Source organism: Tachyglossus aculeatus, chromosome 21, assembly GCF_015852505.1.
Source record: "Tachyglossus aculeatus isolate mTacAcu1 chromosome 21, mTacAcu1.pri, whole genome shotgun sequence".
Classification (NCBI taxonomy): Eukaryota; Metazoa; Chordata; class Mammalia; order Monotremata; family Tachyglossidae; genus Tachyglossus; species Tachyglossus aculeatus.
The window spans coordinates 23859103-23878738 of record NC_052086.1 but is presented as its reverse complement, the minus strand read 5'-3'; the positions used below and the strand labels follow the sequence as shown (position 1 = coordinate 23878738).

At 48.7% G+C, this 19636-nt stretch overlaps 1 protein-coding gene across 6 annotated transcripts in view; it reads left to right on the top strand.

Annotated features, from left to right (window-relative positions):
• The first annotated feature begins 10045 nt into the window (after window positions 1-10045).
• KDM2B (lysine demethylase 2B) overlaps window positions 10046-19636 on the top strand; it is a 159031-nt gene continuing 149440 nt past the window's right edge. For 5 of the 6 annotated variants that reach the window (XM_038762660.1, XM_038762657.1, XM_038762659.1 and 2 more), the window contains exons 1-4: window positions 10047-10271; window positions 11218-11362; window positions 15203-15281; window positions 17479-17525. In XM_038762660.1, the coding sequence (XP_038618588.1) occupies window positions 10239-10271; window positions 11218-11362; window positions 15203-15281; window positions 17479-17525 (304 nt within the window). In that variant the 5' untranslated portion in view covers window positions 10047-10238. Of the gene's footprint in view, window positions 10272-11217; window positions 11363-15202; window positions 15282-17478; window positions 17526-19636 lie in introns of all 6 variants that reach the window. The other variant, XM_038762658.1, reaches the window with a different exon arrangement.

Genomic DNA, 19636 nt, shown 5'->3' with positions numbered 1-19636 from the left:
AAGGCCATTACGATGGGTCTTTTGGACCCTGAATAAAAACTCTCAGGCCATCTGAGATGAGCAAAGCCAGTAGTCCACCTCAAAAAGCTAGAGGGTCCGTCACCCCTGTGAGATGGGCACCTGTGGCTTCTGTAAAATGTTCAGTTTAGATTTGGGACAGCCCCTTCCGGGCAGTGAGGAATCAGAGGACTAGTACTAATTGTGGTATTTGCAAAGCATTTACTATTACACAAGCCCTGTACTGAGTGTCTCATTAGCAGATATTCTCTCTCTCTCTCTCTCTGGCTCCTTTTTTATTGCTCAGCAGCTGTGGGCAGCAAGACCTAGTGGCAAGAGCACAGGCCTGAGACAGGATCTCTTTCTAATCCCGCAGAGCACTGCCCCAGAACACCTCCACACGGCATGACCAACTCAATATCTAAATTTGAATGTCTCATCTTCCTTTATAAATGCTCCCTTTCTATCTTCCCAATTAATTCATTCGTTCATTCAATCATATTTATTGAGCACTTACGCTGTGTGCAGAGCACTGTACTCAGCGCTTGGGAAAGTCCTATACAACAATAAATAGACATATTCCTGCCCATAACTTACATAACACCACCACCCTCCCTATGCCAGTAGCCTTCAACCTTTCTTCCAATGGTTACCTGGTTACCTCAATTGATCAATGTAATTTATTGAATGCTTACTGTATCCCCCCAGCACTTAGAACAGTGCTTCGCACATAGTAAGTGCTTAACAAATACCATCATCATTATTATTATTACTAAACACTTGGGAGAGAATAGTACAGTCGAGTTGGTAAACCCGATCCCTGACCTCAAGGAATTTATAATCTAGTCACAGCACTTATATACATATCTATAAATTATTTATAATAATGTCTCTTTCCCCCTTTAGACCGTAAGCTCCTTGTGGATAGAGAATGTGACTACCAACTCTATTGTACTGTACTCTCCCAAGCACTTAGTACAGTGCTGTACACACAGTAAGAGCTCAATAAATACCACTGATTGATAGTGGTGCCAATAAATAGTATTTACTAAGAACCTACTATATGCAGAATACAGTTCTGGGCTTAAAAGAGAATGATAAATTAGTAAACACGACTCTTGCCCAAAAGAAACTTACAATCTAGCCTCTCTTTCAACCTATTTAGCCCGTTGTTGGGTAGGGACCATCTCTATATGTTGCCAACTTGTACTTCCCAAGCGCTTAGTACAGTGATCTGCACACAGTAAGTTCTCAATAAATATGACTGAATGAATGAATGAACCCCATGTGGGTCAGGGACTGTGTCCACCCTGATTATCTTGTATCTAACCCAGCACTTATTACATTGCTTGGCTTCTAGAGAACACTTAACAAATATTATCATCATCATAAATCCATCAATCAATGTTATTTATCGAGCTCTTATTGAGAGCATTGTACTAAGCACTTGGGAGAGTGCAATGCAAAACAGTTTGGTAGATAAGATTCCTGCCCTCAAGAATCTGGGGATTGAATTAGCAATTCTTCCTCCTACTTGGCTGTGAGCCCCATGTAGAACAAGAACCTTGTCTGACCTGATTACAGTGTATCTCCCTTAAAGCTTGGTATAGTTCTTGGCACATAATAACCACTCCACAAACACCACAGTTATTTACAATACTCCTCTCTCAACTCTTCCACTTCCAAATTGTAACTTCCAAACTCTAGACGGTAAGCTTATTGTGGGCAGGGATCGTGTTTACCAACTCTCTTATATTGTACTCTCCCAAGCACTTAGTACAGTGCTCTAAAAATAATAAACTCTCAGTAAACATGATTGATTGATTGATTCCAAACGCTTGTTCAGGGTTTTTCCCTGGCCTGAAATTGTGAACCCCCAAATCCAGTGGATATACTTCCCCTCTTTCGAAAATCTTCTAAAATCCTACCTCTTTCTTTCAACCTTCCTGGATTAATTCCCGGCTCCCATCAGCTACCCTTTGCACTTTAAGTATTTATACATATGCAAATTCAGTTGTATAATCAGTTACTTCTATTTCGTTCTGATATATTTGCTCTACCATCTAGTTTATCCTCATTCTTCCTCCTGCTTCCATTATTTGTAATTAATTTTTGTCTATTGATCTCCCCCATTAGATTGAAAACTCCACAAAGGCAGGGATCTCGTGGTTTATTTCTGCTGAGTTCTGCCATAAACATTTAGTTTGGTGCTCTACGCTCTCTAGTGTAGGAGTGATTACATAAATTTATGCAAAGAAATTAAAAGCCTATGGGGACACGCCATCCAAACAGTAGCCCAGTGTTTTGCCTGTGAGGAGAGCCAAAGGGAATGGGGTTATATTTGCATATTTACTCTGCCCCTGGGGCTTTTCCCTACGCAGGTATTGTTTCAATCAATGCCTCCAAGGAACAGGTAAGACTCCTCCCTCCCCAACAAATAACAGCACTATCCCAGCCAGATCGAACAATACCGTTTATTGAGCTTCTGCAAGCAGAGCACTATACTAAGTGCTTGGGTGACAACAATAGAATCAGAAGACATGATTCACGCCCTCAAGTTGCTTACAACACAGCAGAGGAGAAAACACAAAATAAATGATTACCGAATAAGTGCTTAAAATAGTAAGGGCATGTAAGCTGTGGTTGAGGGTGCATAAATGTAGTGGTCCCAAGTGCTCAGTACAGTCCTCTGCACACAGTAAGCTCTCAATGAGTCTGAGGTGGTATTTGTGAGGGCAGAAACTGGGGAGAAGAAAAGTTAATCAGGTAAAGTCTCCCAGAGAAGGGGGGGATTTCAGAAGGGCTTTGAAGACTTCGTGGTCTTTTAGGTTTTGTGGATTTAAAAGGGAGTGAATTCCAGGCAGGAGGCAGTGAGCAAGGGGTGGGAGGCAAGAGGGAAGAGTGAGGTTCTGTGGGAAGTCTAGCTTTAGTGGGAAAAAACGATTGGGAGCTGGGGTGAAATGGGAGAAGAAAAGTGGATCGGTAAGAGCTAATGGAGTGCTTTAAAACAAACGGCCAGGAATTTCTGCTTGAGGCAGAGAGGAATGGATAAATGGATAAATGGCTAAAGGTTTTTGAGGAGTAGGGAGATGTGTGCTGAATCACTTTCGAGGAAAATGATCCAGGCAGAAGAGTGAAATATGTGCCAGATAGAGAGGGCAGAGCCTAGAGGCAGGGAGACCAGTGATGTGGCTTATAACCACAGTCAAGTTGGGATATAAAGAATGCTTGGGTCAGGGTGGTGGCCATTTCACAGAGGCCAATCCAAGAAACATCGAGGAGGAAAACTGACACACTTTAGCCACAGACAGAAAGTGAGAGTTGAGAGTGAGGTGGTTTTTTTTTTTTTTTAGTTTTTTATGGTATTTGTTAAGAGCTTCCTATGTGGCAACTGCTGTTCTAAACACTTGGGGTAGATACAAGTCATTCGGGCCAGATACAATTCCTGTCCCACTTAGGGCTCACAAGCTAAGGAATCAAGGGATAATTCCAAAATTGTGGGTTTCAGAGACTGGGAGGATAGTGTCAATGGGGTTAGAAACCCTAGGTGAAGAGGTGGATTTCGGATGGAAAATTAGTTCAGTTTTAGACATTGATCATAAGGGGCTAGTGAAACATCCCTGTGGAGATGTCCTGGAAGCAAGATGAAATGGGATATTGTACAGGGAATGAGAAATCTTGGCTAGAGAGATATGGGAATTATTTGCAGAGGAAGTGGATTAACTTCCCAAGGGAATTAATTTAAATTTAGAAGAGACCCAGAACAGAGTTTTGAGGTACACAAAGGATTAAAGGGTGAGAAGCAGAAGAGGAGCCATAAAAAGAGACTGAGAAATCCATAACATCCACCCCGACTGATTCATTCATTTTTATTTTTCTACAATGCATCTTTATTCCCGAAACCGAGTTGTCCTGCAGTGGTCCGCCACATCAAACCCCTCAGATTTAGGAAGGAGGGAGCCTTCTTCAAGTACCCAAGACTTTCATTGATAACAACAGCAATAATAGTACTGTCCAAATAAAAGGGGTAATTAGTAAACATGGCCATAAAAGTAAATAGGATGTACACCCACAGACAACTTCTTTATACCCTGAAAAGGGTTTAGGAGTCAACATGATTTATTGACTCTTTCACAAGTGGGGGGAGGGTAAGGAGACCCCGGAGAGGAGAGTGACTTGTTGGAGATGACCCAATAAAGTCTGTCACTGAGATCGTATTAGAACCCAGGAGTCCTAGTTCCTAGCACCAGTTCTCTTTCATTTGGGTTCTGCTGTGCATTTTGGCTCCTAAGGCAGAGAAAAACATCAAGATGCTATCAGGGCAGGGCCTGGGTCTTTCCATGCAGATTGTAGCCTGGCTCAGTGGAAAGAGACCGGCCATGGAGTCAGAGGTCATGGGTTCAAATCCTGCCTCCACCACTTGTCAGCTGTGTGACTTTGGGCAAGTCACTTAACTTCTCCGTAAAATGGGATTCAGACTGTGAGCCCCACGTGGGACAATCTGATTACCTTGTATCCTCCCCAGAGTTTAGAACAGTACTTTGCACATAGTAAACGCTTAACAAATGCCATTATTATTATTATTGCCCTTGTACTCTCCTAAACCTAACACTTTTCCTTACTGATCAGGACAGGAAAGGTTGGGGGGGGGGGGAGCACTGATGGGATTGGTGGGGGGGGGGAACAGGTTCCTTCATTCATGCAAAGCCCCTGACCCTAATCATGAGTCATAACTGCATCACAAGGATGTAAAAATAATACTAATGGTATTCGATAAGTGTTTTCTGCATGCCAAACACTGTAGTAAATGCAAGGTATTAAGGTCAGAACCCACATGGGGTTCACAGTCTAAATTAGAGGGAGAACAGATATTTAATCCTCAGGAGACAGATGAGAAAACCTAGGCACAGAGAAGTGACTTGCCCCAGGTCACATAGCAGAGTCAGAATTAGAACCCAGGTCCTCTGACTCTCAGGCCCAAGTACTTTTCAGTAGGCCACACTGTTAAGCTCGATGATAATAATAATACTAATTGTGGTATTTATTAAGTGCTTACTATGTGCCAGGCACTGTACTAAGCAGTGGGGTGAATACAAGCAAATCAGGTTGGACAAGTCCCTGTCCCACATGGGACTCAGTTTTAATCCCCATTTTGCAGATGAGGTAACTGAGGCACAGGGAAATTAAGTGACTTGCCCAAAGTCACACTGCAGGCAAGTGGCAGAACCAAGATTAAAACCTGGGACCTTCTGACTCCCAAGCCTGTGCTCTATCCATTAGGCCATGTTGTTTATTGTTATAGTGTACTCTCCCAAGCGCCTAGTACAGTGCTCTGCACACAGTAAGTGTTCAATAAATACTATTGACTGACTGATAAGTGTGTCAGGATCCAGTTTTACCATTGTTAGCATGACTGTGGACGCTCCGTTCCACATTCCACCTGCTGCTTTCACATTTTGCTTTAGCTCCTCAATTCTTATTCATTCAACCGTATTTATTGAGTGCTTACTGTGTGCAGAGCACTGTAATATGAGCTTGGGAAGTACAAGTCGGCTACATGTAGAGACGGTCCCTACCCAACAACGGGCTCACAGATGGAAACCAAAGAGCTGTAGTTAGCATCTGTGACTGCTTGCCAAACATGGGCAAGAGAAGGATCTGGTCCATCGTTACAAAATTGAAAATTAAAATCAATATTCTTTGAGTCTGATTATTGTGCCCCATGCCAAGGGCCAAACAGCTCCCTTCAAAAATCCACTTTCTTTCCTTAATAGGGAGCAGCAGGAAAGGGTCATGTGAGTTTGTCCTAAGGCCCAGGTTGAGGACTCCTTTTAAAGAGCTGGATCTTTGACCTGGTGGATTATAATGGCCCCTTTATGCAAATCCCTCTCCTTAGCCCCTAGCCTATTGACAATCCATGCCCTAGTCCACTGCTGTGCCCCCAGAGGAAGGCAGCATTCTCTTCACAGTGCATGGGGATTCAGGGAATTCAGGGAAATTTGCTCAATAAAAGGAGAATGAGTGGATGCCTGAGCCCCTCCCTCCAATATCTTTATGCAGCTTCTTCCCATTATACTTCCTCTGCATACAGACACACGTTCCATCTGCAGAATATCGGTTGCTTGTTCTCAAAAAGATGCAAACACTTGCAACGTAAAAAAAACCCCAACAGGGTCTTGATTCTGAACAAAAGCCCCCAAAGGAAGAAAATGCTGATCCAGCCCCTCTCAAGGTATTTCATGAAATGGAGGTGCCCAAACTATCTGAAAAGGTCACCTCTCCAATAATTCCACCTCAGTGGAGGATATATAATTTGATCTCTTTAAGGACGGATCACTTTTCAGTATTAGTTTAATCATCCAGACACTCTAGCTGTATCCTGTTAGCACAAAAGTATGTTTTAAGTCTTTTTCCTTCCAGGGCACTTAAAGATAAAATTTTTTTTTTCCCCTGAAGACTGATTTTTCATTAGGGTGAAGTTTTTCTGTTTTAGGTCAATTTGGAGTGAGGGCATAAAATGGAGTTTTAAGGCACTGAGGAACTCAGGTTACCACAGAGCTAATCACCCCTTACTAGCAGGAGGCCAAGAGAGGGTTAAAATTGTTAGTGCCATTGCAAAGTCTTCCAGGATAGTTAACCAATGAAGGTTTGGTCTGGTGAAGTAATGGTTAGAATCTGCTTTTTATTGGCTAGTTTCACTGTCCGTAACCCTGCAACAGGCGTGCCTACAGAATCTTAGAACTTTACTGCTCGGGCGGTTCAATTAACCTTTTAAATAAACTCCTTCGCTATTTTCACATCCTACCTGATTGGCACCGTTAAAAAGACAGCCCAGAAAATATTTTCCACAAAAGGTCCTCTTTCCTAAAATAAATCGAGAACCCTCCCTCCCCCAAACCGAGGACATTTCTACAGTATCTGGCCATACCCGGATGTGCTGCTGTACAGCCTTTTAAACAGCAGATGTGCTTCAATCCAGAAGTAGTGGCTTAACGGGGATGAGTTGATTTCATTTCGCCCAATTTTGCAAAGGGCATAAAGGATGCCCCGGGAGATAAAACGGGTCCAACTGCCCTCATCCCCGTGGAAGGCAGTTCAGAGTACATATTGAGCCTGCAAATATGCAAGGGACGCTGTTGAACTTCCAGGAGAGAATGGTGCCCTGCCTTCTACGAGTTTACTTTCTCAAGTGATACGGTGGACAAACCTGTGCCATTCTCTTTTTTTAATGAGGCAGTGTAGAGCGAGAATACGGGCGCAGGGGTAATTGCTGTTAGTCTAAATCCACCAATATTAAGTGGGATTGTGGGGATTACCTCCTTTGGGTCTGCCTCACAAAGGTTATTTAAAGGAACAACCTGGGAGACGGGGCCAAAGCGGAGATCCTAAGGGGTCACCACGGAGACTGGAGCCGCAGACTTCTGAATGGTTTGCTCTGGGGTGGCGATCTGAGGACTGAATGAACAGGGTTAGATGACCTCCTCCACCTTCTAGACCCACCCTCTCCCTTCCCCTCTTTCCTTCCCTCCCTCCAAGCAGGCTTTGAGATCAGCTAAAACACCAGGGGAGAGGCCAAAAGAGAGCTTTCCTTTCTTTCGAAAGGAGGAGGATGCGGGGGTCTGGGGAAGACGCGGAAGATCCACAGGCTTATTCTGGAGGTGGAAAAAATTCCCTAGTTATTTGTGCTTCGAGTTACCCAGCACTCGGTGCTAAAGTGATTTCCTTCAAAGATCCTGTGAGCGGCCTCCAAAGGCGTAATCTGACTCCCGGGGGAATCTGTGTCCAATTTAAGCTTGCAAAGGCTACGGCCCCAGTGATTCCTGGAAACGAACTGACAGTCACCATGAGGAAGTCGGTCCCTGCCAGCTGCCTAAATCAATACTAGACGTGTTGAATGGCGAGGGGTGTGGGGGGGAAATCCATCCCGAGTTTCTCTACCGGTCGGGTGCTCTCCACTCCTGGGACGCTTTTAGGATATCACGTTTTCCATTCATTCATTCAATTGTATATATTGAGCGCTTACTGTGTGCAAAGCATTGTACTGAGCGCTTGCTAAGTACAGTTCTCCAGGGATTGGAGCAAGACGGAATTCATGCCCTGGCAGTTTGTGTGGGGATAAGGGGGAAGTTGAAGGTGACCTGAGGGAGTCGGGACAGGGGGGGATGTGTCTGTTGAGGTGGGGGAATAATAATGGTGGTATTTATTAAGCACTTACTATGTGCAAAGCACTGTTCTAAGTGTTGGGGAGGTCACAAGGTGATCAGGTTGTCCCACGGGGGGCTCACAGTCTTCATCCCCATTTTACAGATGAGGGAACTGACCTCTGACTCCAAAGCCCATGCTCTTTCCTCTGAGCCACGCTGAAAGTGGGAACAAGGTTGAAGTGTGTGTGTGTATTATAATAATAATAACGATGGTTTTTGTTAAGTGCTTACTACTCATAATAATGATGGCATTTGTTAAGCGCTTACTATGAGCCGAACACTGTTCTAAGCGCTAGGGTATATACAAGGTCAACAGGTTGTCCCACGTGGGGCTCACAGTCCTAATCCAGAGCTCAGAACAGTGCTTTGCACATAGTTAGTGCTTAATAAATGCCATCATTATTAATCCCCATTTTACAGATGAAGGAACTGAAGCACAGAGAAGTGAAGTGACTGGCCCAAAGTCACACAGCTGACAAGTTGCCGGGCCGGGATTCGAACCCCCGACCCCCGACTCCCAAGCCGGGGCTCTTTCCACTGAGCCACGCTGCTTCTCACAAAGCCCGGTCCTGGAATGCCCTCCCTCTGCCCATCTGCCAAGCTGGCTCTCTTCCTCCCTTCAAGGCCCTACTGAGAGCTCACCTCCTCCAGGAGGCCTTCCCAGACTGAGCCCCTTCCTTTCCTCTCCCCCTCATCCCCCTCTCCATCCCCCATCTTACCTCCTTCCCTTCCCCACAGCACCTGTATATATGTTTGTACATATTTATTACGCTATTTATTTTACTTGTACATATTTATTCTATTTATTTATTTTATTAGTATGTTTGGTTTTGTTCTCTGTCTCCCCCTTTTAGAATGTGAGCCCACTGTTGGGTAGGGACTGTCTCTATATGTTGCCAACTTGGACTTCCCAAGCGCTTAGTACAGTGCTCTGCACACAGTAAGCGCTCAACAAATATGATTGATTGATTGGGTAGGGACTGTCTCTGTATGTTGCCAACTTGGACTTCCCAAGTGCTTAGTACAGTGCTCTGCACACAGTAAGCGCTCAACAAATACGATTGATTGATTGATTGGGTAGGGACTGTCTCTGTATGTTGCCAACTTGTACTTCCCAAGCGCTTAGTACAGTGCTCTGCACACAGTAAGCGCTCAATAAATACGATTGATGATTGATTGATTGAAGGGGGAGGAAGGTCTCCCCGCCTCCACGAGCAGGCATTCTGGCAAAGTCTCCGCACATCCCTTTTAGACTGTGAGCCCACTGTTGGGTAGGGACTGTCTCTATTATGTTGCCAACTTGTACTTCCCAAGCGCTTAGCACAGCGCTCTGCACACAGTATGCGCTCAATAAATACGACTGATTGATTGATCCTGCTCTCCCCACCGCAGCCTGTGCCAAACGGTTCCTGCCTCACCCCCTGGATGCACTTTTAGACCGTGAGCCCACCGCTGGGTAGGGACTGTCCCTATATGTTGCCAATCTGTACTTCCCAAGCGCTTAGTACAGTGGTCCGCACATAGTAAGCGCTCAATAAATACGATTGATGATGATGATGATGGATGCAGCAGCAACTGGGCCCTTCCAAAAGTCATCACAAGGGAGAATTGGGCGGCCCGCAGCAGCAGCAGCGCCTGCGTGCAAAAGCACACTCGTGACCCAACAACAAAAACACAGCGATGGGAAGGCAGGAGGGGCGTCTAGTGCATTCCCCCATCCCCATCGCCCCCGCCCCACCTCCTCCTCCCTCCCACCCCCAAAAACCTCCCAGCTCAGGACGCGATCCGCAACAATGTTTACGTTCCGGAGATTATGACGTCGCCGCCCTCCTCCCCCCCTCCCCACTAACTGCTGAAAATGGTTTCCTAGGACTTTGCAAACGGATCTCCCCAAAGTGTCGGTGCAAAACTTTGTAGATCTCCGCTCTGGCTATTTTTTTTTTGTTTTGCGGGGTTCTGGCTAGCCCCCCTCCCCCCTCCGCCAAAATGCAGGGGGAAGGAGTGTTGACAATTAATCGATGAATTCTCCCAAAAAAAATGGAGGCAGAGAAAGAATCTGGAAGAAGATTGGTGTGTAGCTGTTTTTTTATCTGTGTCTGTATATCATAGAGCTGTTTTTTTTTTTCCTCTGCGTTTTCTTTTCTGTCCGCGTTTTGCAAGAGGACCGGAAAAAAAAAATAATAAATTGCATGCGAAAGGAAGCAGGCAGCAGCTGCAGGGAGATTACTCCTGTCCCCTTGCGAGATACCCAGCTCAGACACTTAGGTGGAGGTGGGGCGGGGGAGCGGTTGGCTTGTCGGGGGGCCGAAGGAGGGGGGGGGGTGTTGCGTGTACAGTCATTTTCTCCAGGGATTGGGGGTCGCCGTTTGGGGGGGGGGGAAGAAGGAGACAAGGAGAGCCGGGGAAAGGGGAGGGGGGCTCCCTGCGAAGTGTGTGCATGGAAATGAGCAGCCGATGGAGACAACTGCTGGTGCGTTTGGGGGTCCCCGGTGGGAGCTTTTGTGCAACAGCCGCCCCCCTCCCGGCTGGGGCAGGATGGCGAGGGGAGGCCGGCCAAGGCAGGGCGTCCCAACCGGAGCCCCGGTGGCGGCCCACTAGTTCCCCGCCGGGCCCGGGGAGGAGGGGCAGCCGGGTGGTACCGCTTTCAGGCCGGTCTGTAGCCCCCTTTGGCCGCCCTCTTCCGCTACGTATTAAGCCCCCCCTTCGCCTCCCTCCGTGCCACCTTGCCGCGGGTGGGGGCCCTGGAGCTCGTGGAGGGGGAACCGGGGGGGGTCAAACCTACCTCTGGTCCGAATTCCGGGCGGGCCGGGCCCTTGGTGGTCATCATCATCACCAGTCGTATTTATTGAGCGCCCACTGTGTGCAGGGCACTGCACTAAGCGCTTGGGAAGCCCAGGTTGGACCGGGTGGCATGGGGGCCAGGGGGAGCCGAGCTGGGCCCTGCACCTGCCCCGGTGGGGAGGCCCCCCCCGGGAACGGCGGAGGCGGCCACTCCTCTGTGCCTTGGGTCCCGCAGCGCTGCATCGGCCGGCAGAGATACGACGAGAACGAGGACCTGTCGGACGTGGAGGAGATCGTCAGCGTCCGGGGCTTCAGCCTGGAGGACAAGCTGCGCAACCCACGGTACCAGGGGGACTTCGTGCACAGCATGGAAGGAAAAGGTCAGAGGGGACACCCCCCCACCACCACACACACACCCCCCAACTTTTCATCCCCATCTCCCTTTCCCTCCCCTGCATCCCGGCAGGGGGGTCCCGGGGCCGGCGCACGTGGGGCGGCTGCGGCCGGGTTCGTATTTCCCGCCCGCATCCCCCATTCCAGGGGATCCGGTGACGAAACCAGGCAGAACGGTTTGGGGAGGGGGGGATGGGGGAGAGGGAGCGGGGGGGGGGGCTGCACGGTGGGCCTAGGCCTAATCCAGTTGGGAGTCTACACCCCTACATGTGCATCTGTACATGTCTGAGGTCCCCGGCCCAAAGCATCTCTCCTTCCCACCCTTCCCCTCCACTGGACCCTTAGTCCAGTGCCCTGCGTACAGTAAGCGCCCAATAAATACCATGTGAGCCCACTGTTGGGTAGGGACTGTCTCTATATGTTGCCACCTTGTGCTTCCCCAGCGCTTAGTCCAGTGCTCTGCACACAGTAAGCGCCCAATAAATACGATTGAATGAACGATTGAGTTAGGCATCGGGATGGGGAATCCGGCCGCCCATCCCTCCGGGCCAAGGACGCCGCGGCTGATCCTTTCCATCCCTCCGGGCCGGGAGTTGGGGCAGACCGAAGGGTCGCCCGGGGCAACAGAGGACATAGCCGGGGCAACGGGGCCCTAGGTTCCTCGGTGCGTTTTAGGGTAATTCCCCCGGCCGGCTTGGACCCTCTTCCGACCCCCGAGTTCCCATCTTTTCCCAAATCCCCGGTCCCGGGGAACTAACTCCCAACACAGGGGACCGGGACCAATTCTCTGCACCGAAAACCTGGGCAACCCATTCCTGGGCAACTGCATCGGAGACCTGGGAAACTCTGCGAGCGGTACCCGGGCAACCCTGCACCGGGGAAACTGGGCAACCGTGAACCGGGGGACCCGGGCAACTTTGCACCGGAGGCCCGATCGATCTTGTAGTGGGGGCCCGAGCAACCCCACTATGGGAAACCCGGGCAACGTTGCATCGGGGATCCGAGCATCTCTGCCCAGGGGATCCGCATCTCCGGCCCCAACCATCGCCTCCCTGGGACCGGATCCGGGGCCAGGTCTGGCCGCTGCCGGCTCCCGGGGCCCCGCGCCCGTCACTTTGTTGGTTATCTCTCTCTCTCCCACCAGGGTGGGATCTTTTCTCTATTTTACTTAAATTTCCCCCGTTTTCATTTTGTTCGAATTACCCCTTCGTGAACCAACAAACCCAGAGGCACTCGGATTTCAAAAGCGGCGGGGTTCCTGGAAGCCCGATGGATCCACCCGGTCGGCTTCTGGGTTGGCCGAGGGAAGAGGCGATTTTCGTTTTTGCATTTCTTAAGGGCTGAGGCTTTTGTGGCTGTGCCCCTCGGGGGGCTGTCCTGGGGGCATGGGCCTTGAAGGAATGTTGGCCCCACCCTACGGGAAGCCCCCAGTTTCCTGCCAGCAGGCCTTTTTTCAGTTCCTTTCATCCCTAGATCTCCAAACATTTTATGAACTATTTCAATGAGGAAGGTGAAGGGGGCAAACCCATATGTCAGCTGAGTAAGCCGGGCATAAAGGAGCCATGTGAGGGGACCCTATGTGAGACCGTGACTGAGGCTGAGGATGGACGAGAGCAGAGGAGGAAGTGTCTCAGGTCTTACCCCCTCTACTCTACCCACAAGTTTCCTCCTCAGTCCAGCTAGGGGGTTCCCCCGGGAGAAAAGCTTGGGGGCCGTGAACTGTGAGGCAATCACTTCCGAATGGACCATTGTCATCCTAGTTAATTTTTATCAGGCCCAGGTCACCCCAGTGAAATGTAAGAACACCGATAAGCTTTCCCCCTCCTTAAATCTTTATAAAACTCAAGGCTCCTTGTATGAGCGTTGGGTACAATGGCTGCTGAGGTTGGGTTTTCATCTTTTGTTTCTCAGATTCTCAATGGTCAGATGCATTTCTGTTCCTTTACCACAGGTTAGGTTGACTGCAGACAAGCTATACTCCCTTGTGACTAGAGTGGCCATTCATCCGATTTTATACTGGATGGTCCAATTTGCAGATGTTCTGTTCTCGGTCCAGGACCGATTCAGATCGGATGCATTTATTTTCGCTATTTCTGTTTTTCACTTCCAGCCTCCCTCCGTGCCAGGTCTGGCTGCTCAGTCCTGTGGCCTGAAAGAGGAGTTTGTGTTTACGGGGATCTGGATGGGATGCAGCAGTTCTCAGAGCAGTGTAGGGAGTCGGGGTTGTCCCTGTGATGCGCTCTACGTGGTTTGGATTTCTGCAAAGAACCTTTTAGGGTGCCCTCACGAAGCCATTGCATTATGTAACTGATGTAACATATGTCAGTTAGTTCCGGTTCAGCAAAGGGGTGTCTGACATTCTTGAGGTCAGGCAATAGCTAACCAGCGAGACCTGCTGCCTCCTGACTCCCCTTTCCCCATCCCACACCGGGAGGCAGTGAGCTTTCTCCTGAGAATCCTCTTGTGCTCCCGTCAGAGACTGGACAAGCTCTCACACTGGTCCAGGGTGGAGTTTCTTGGTTTTTACGTGATATTTGCTTGTCTGAATATCTGCTGTGCCCTGGACTCTGCTTACTCATTTCCCCCAGCAGTCTGTCTATCACCTTAGGGCTCATTCCTCCTTTTCAAGCAAGGTTTGATTAGTCTGTGGGACTGAGGGCTCCTTCTCTGGTGGTTGGGGTTTTCTTAGTCATGGGGGAAGATTCTTTCCAAGAGTCTTAGGAGCCCCTTTTTAAAGTTGGGGAGGGGCTCGCTGGCCCAACTTACCCCCAAAGCCTTTGTCTTGTCACCTAGGCTGTTCCTGCTCACTCCTGCCCCGTGAGTTGTTTTGGGCCGGGGACTAGAGATGCGTCAGGCCCCTGTCATGGAGCACTCTCCTGGACTTGCCTCATAGAAGGTTTCCTGAGTGGACTCGACTTGGGACTGGCCAGTGGTGAACAAGGGTCTTCTTTCCTCCATCCGGTTTCTCCATGCTGGATTTTAAGCAATGAATACTTCCTGTTACAATTACATTTTTAGACAATTCCTCCCAGTGGGGACTCTCCTCCCCTCTGAGAAAGGTCGGTTAGGGCTTGGATTGGGAAAGTAATGGCGGATGGATGTGGTTCTGAAAAGTCTACCTGTCGATTTTTCTCAGCCTTAATTGGGTCAGAGCCAAAGCCCTCAGAGTCCCACTCTCTCAACTTGCCATTTATCACCTAATCCTCCAAATGAGGCAAACATGCGATGCTTTGCAGCAGAATTCCACTGTCAAGACAACAGGGCTCTGCCCAATTCCCTAGTTATTTTGGCACCAAATACATTGTTTCCAGGGAAACCAGCTCTTCTCCCTCCCATTCACCACGCTGGGAAATAACAATAAGATCTTCAGAGATACACTAGTTGGGCTGGGATACACTAAGTCTTTAAGTGAAAGTGGAATTCTCCTGGTGCCTGAGTGGTGATGTACCTTCCCCAGGGTCCGGCTGGCTGGTGGCTGGCTGGCAGACTGCCTCTCCCCGACTGTGGCCGTGGCCTGGTTCCCTGGTCCCCTTGAGTCAGACTTGCTCCCCCGCCCCAGACTCTCATTGACAAGTTCTGACCGGCTTGATGCACTGAGTGTGGCTGAGTAGGCAGGAAGGTAGGCAGCTGGCACGGTTTGCTCAGACCAAACTCCACCTAAAAATGCCTCTGTTCCACCCTCCAGAGCAGTGAGCGAGAGGACCTGGATCTGCTGGGGGAGGAAAAAGTGTAGCTGAGAATTTGAGGCGGGTGGAATCGTTCTCCTATCAAATTGCTTTTCTTCATTAAATAATGGATTGATTTGTTTACTTCTAATGTCCAAACAGATTTCAACTTCGAGTACGTTCAAAAAGAAGCTCTCAGGGTGCCCCTGATCTTCCGAAATAAGGATGGCCTGGGAATTGAGTAAGTTTGATGTGACACATCTTCCCATGAACTATCCCTCACGCTTCCTGCTGCTCCTCCCTAGTTGAATTTTTCCACCCCCTCCTTGGCCCTCACAAGAATATGTAGCCTCCTTGTCTCCAGGTGACTCTTCCACTGATTTTTATCTGATGTTTGGAAAAACACCAGAACAGAATCTGGTGTTTCCAGGGGAAGTGAGAGTGGGGAGGGGCAGAGAGGGAAGTCTCCTCCCTCCCACCCCCACTTCCACCCTTGCCCCGTTTGCACGTACTTTGCTTAGACTCTGGCTCCCTTCCTTCTAAGGAACCTTGGGGCTTTGGGGAAGTGGCCTTACCCAGCCTCAGCATCCCCAGGAAGCTGCAGAATGGCAGAGGAGAGCCCCAGGAGGCCAGGGGTTTTTCTCAAGGCTACTCAGTCATTGTCAGAACTGGGCTGAGGACCCAGGTGTGCCCCGTTGCCAGCCCTGTTGTCATAACTTATTCCGTCTCCCACAGCTGCTCTCCTAGGTTTGTTCCCTGATTTTGGTTCTCAGGTTATTTCGTGGTGTTTCTGTTCGCAACTTCCTTTCTCATTGTTTACATTCTGCCACGTTGGAATCTGTCAAAGCCTTGAGCCGCTTTGCCGAGTGGAGGAAAGTTCCCCAGCATGAAGAACGAGTTTCTGTCTTTCGGCACAACTCAAAGTTTGGAGGCCATTGATCTCACTGCTGCCATCATTATGGCGTTAAAAATCTAGCTAGGAGTATCTGAAGTAGAAATGAAATAAGGAATGTCTTATTTAGTTAATGATTAATAATAATAACTGTGGTATTTGTTAAGTGCTTGCTGTGTGCCAGGCACTATACTAAGCACTGGGGTGGATACAAGCAAATTGGGTTGGACACAGTCCGTCCCACATGGGGCTTACAGTCTCATTCCCCATTTTACAGATGAAGTAACTGAGACACAGTGAAGTGATTTGCCCAAGGTCACACAGCAGACAAGTGGCGGAGCCATTAATATCGCTGCAGTCGTTATTGCTACCGATAGTGAGCCCCTGGACTTTATACAAGGCCTTTTTTCTCAGTGCTTTGAGTGCTTTTCTAGCCAAGTGAACCTTTGCAGATTGTATCTACCCCAGCGCTTGGTACAGTGCCTGGCACATAGTAAGCGCTGAACAAATACCATAAACAACAACAGAAGGGAGTGGAAGAGGAGGAAATGAGGGTGTGTGAGTGTGTGAATGTTTTACCAAGGGAAAGACTGGGCTATAGGATGGTCTTTCCATTCAAGGACCTGGAGTCCTAGACCTCCACTGGTAAAGGTGGTGTCTGCTAAATGTTAACTATGTGCTAAGCACCGTATTAAGCCCTGGGGTAAATGCAAGATAATCAGATCAGTCACAGTCCCTGTCCCATGTGGGCCTCACAGTTGAAGAGGGAGGGAGAACAGGTCTTAAACTCCCATTTTGCAGGCAACTTGCCCCCGGTCACACAGCAGGCATATGGTGAAGCTGATGAGATTAGAACCCAGGTCTCCTTACTCCCAGGCACATACTCTTTCCACTAGGCCATTCTTTGGAAAACCTGCTTCTTCTAGGTTGATAATTGCCCTTCTTCAGCTAATGGGGGCAAGGGAGGGGTGCCCACATAACAATTGTATTTGTCAGGTGCTTACTCTACTAAACACTGGAGTAGATTCAAGATAATCAGGTCCCACATGGAACTCAAAAGTCTAAGTGGGAGAATAGGTGAGGGAACTGAGGCATAGAGAAGTTAAGCGACTTGCCCAAGGTCACAAACCAGGCACATGGTGGAGCTGGGATTAGAACCCAGGTCCTCTGACTCTCAAGCCCATGCTCTTTCCTGTAGGCCACACTGCACTCCTAATGGCCCACTCCATTTTCTTCTCCAAATTCTCAGACAAAGCATGGAGTGAGGTTTGGTCTTTTTCCTCAAATGGGGGCTCTGGGGTTCTTCAGGATTCTGTTGAGGGCATTTAGCCTGGTCCCCCTCCCCAACCTTGCCAATCTCTTCCTCCAGCATAACCAGATCTGGGACATCCTTAGTTGAGGTGCCAGACAGAATTAGTGAGCCCCCACTCCCCAGGAAATTAGCAAAGTCAAATTACAAATCACTCTCCTCTGTTCTTAAAGGGACCAATGAGGTCCCAAGCTGTTTATTCTCGAGCTCCTAACCCAGTGTTTTTGCTGTTCACAGGATGCCCGACCCCGATTTCACCGTCCGAGATGTGAAGCTTTTAGTGGGTGAGTTGCTTTGTATTCTTCTCTCTGCCCTTAGCCTTGTTCCCCTTTGCCATGCCCGGCTGGTCTGATTTGCTGAAGGAGGGAGGGGGAGACCCCGGGTGAGTGTTCAGAGATATAGAGGAAGTAGAGGTGGAGCCTGGGTAGACGCCACAGGGCTAGAAGACAGGAGAGCAGAAAGCGACCTCACTGATGGGCTTGGCCACAATCTGCCAATCGCTTGTGGGGAGAACAGGTCCTGGGCTGGCTGGTGTCAGCTGCAGGAACTGAACAGTGTTGGGGTCTCTTCCGGGTCTGTGTGACAGGCGGGAGTCCCTCTGTGCAGGTGGAAGGTCGGTTGGAACTGAAGCCGACGAAAAGTAGAGCCAAAGTGGGTTTGCATTTGCAAATTTGGTTTTATTAAGTAGATTTGCCACCCCATCCGTCTTAGCTTTTAATCGTCCTTTGCATCAGTACATCGTCATCTGTGGTAATATAGATTGAAGGGGTGGGCCTGGCACCATCCTGGGCATTGTGGTGCTTATAAAATTTAGATTAGGCCTCAGCGCTTGCCATATCAGTCAGTCAATCAGATGTATTTGTTGAGTGCTTACTGAATAGTCTTCACTCAGCACTGTACTGAGTGCTCTGTACTGAGTGTTCTGTACTAAGCGCTTGGGAGAGTACAATATAATAGAGTTGGTAGACATGTTCCCTGCTCACAACAAGCTTACAGTCTCAAGGAGGAGACAGACTTTAATGGAAATAGACTAAGCATATGTCCATAAGTACTCTGGGGCTGAGGGAGGGCTGAATAAAGGGAGCAAATCCAAGTGCAAAAGAAGATGCACAAAGGGAGTGGGAGAAGAGGAAATGAGGGCTTAGGGAAGGCTTCTTGGAGATGTGTTTTTAATAAGTTTGTGAAGATGGGGAGAGTGATTGTGTATCGGATATGATGAGGCAGGACAAGGATGTCATTCCTAAGCATGAGCCTGGGAGATAGAAGGTCATGGGTTCTAATCCTGGCTCTGCCACTTGTCTGCTGTGTGACCTTGGACAAGTCATTTCACTTCTATGTGCTTCAGTGACCTCATCCGTGAACTGGAGATGGAGTCTGTGAGCCCCACGTGGGATAGAGACTGTATCCAACCCAGTTTGCTTGTATCCACCCCAGTGCTTAGTACAATGCCTGCCACATATTAAGCACTTAAATACCAGAGTTGTTATTGTTATGGCTGATAGACTGGGACTGAGGACATTAGGACTTAGTGGGTAGACTGCGGAGAATGTCTTTCTTCACTTTGGGCACAGAAACGCCACACACCAATGGGCACAACCCATCAGTCAATCAGCAGAGCACTGTGTGTGGAGCACTGTATTAAGTGCCTGAAAGAGTTCCATACAGTTAGAAGACATGCACACAGTAAGCGCTCAGTAAATACGATTGATTGATTGATTGATGATCCCTCCTCTCAAGGAGCTCAGTCAGGGAGATAGACATGAAAATAAATAACACTGGTAAATCATGATCCAAAAGTTCGATAACCTGAATTTTTTTTTAATTAAAAAATGAAAACCCCCAAACCGATTTCCATAGAATGAATTGAACTTACAAGGATATTCTGGGCAATATCGATATGACCAAATGGTAGGGAAAGTAGGTTAGGATCAGCATCACGCTCAGAAATGGAATCAAAAGGCATTCAACCAGTGTTGGTGCCTGTGCTTCCATCCGTGGCTTTTGAACTGTGCCTTGCGGCTGGTTCAGGGGTGCAGCCTGCCCACAGCGTGGTCCCATTGGGCCACTTCTTGGTAAATCGGGATAAATTTGCAGTAACTGCACTACGTGAATGACTCACATTTGGAGAAGCAAGTGTAGAAATGGAATTTTAGAATTTTGTTTGTTTGTTGGGACCAGAGCATTCAACACCTGGGATTGTCCAGCCCTACTACGAGTGGAGACTAGGGCCAGGACTGGCTAGTGGTTCCTTGGCCATCTCCAGCACATAATTGTCAGCCTCCCCGGTGCCCAGGGCAGGGCACACCCACACATTTTGTGTGTATCCAAGCCAGGGTTGTTGGCTGCTGCTGCCTGGAGCCAAAGAGTAGGGTAAGCAGCTCCAGGGCTCGATGGT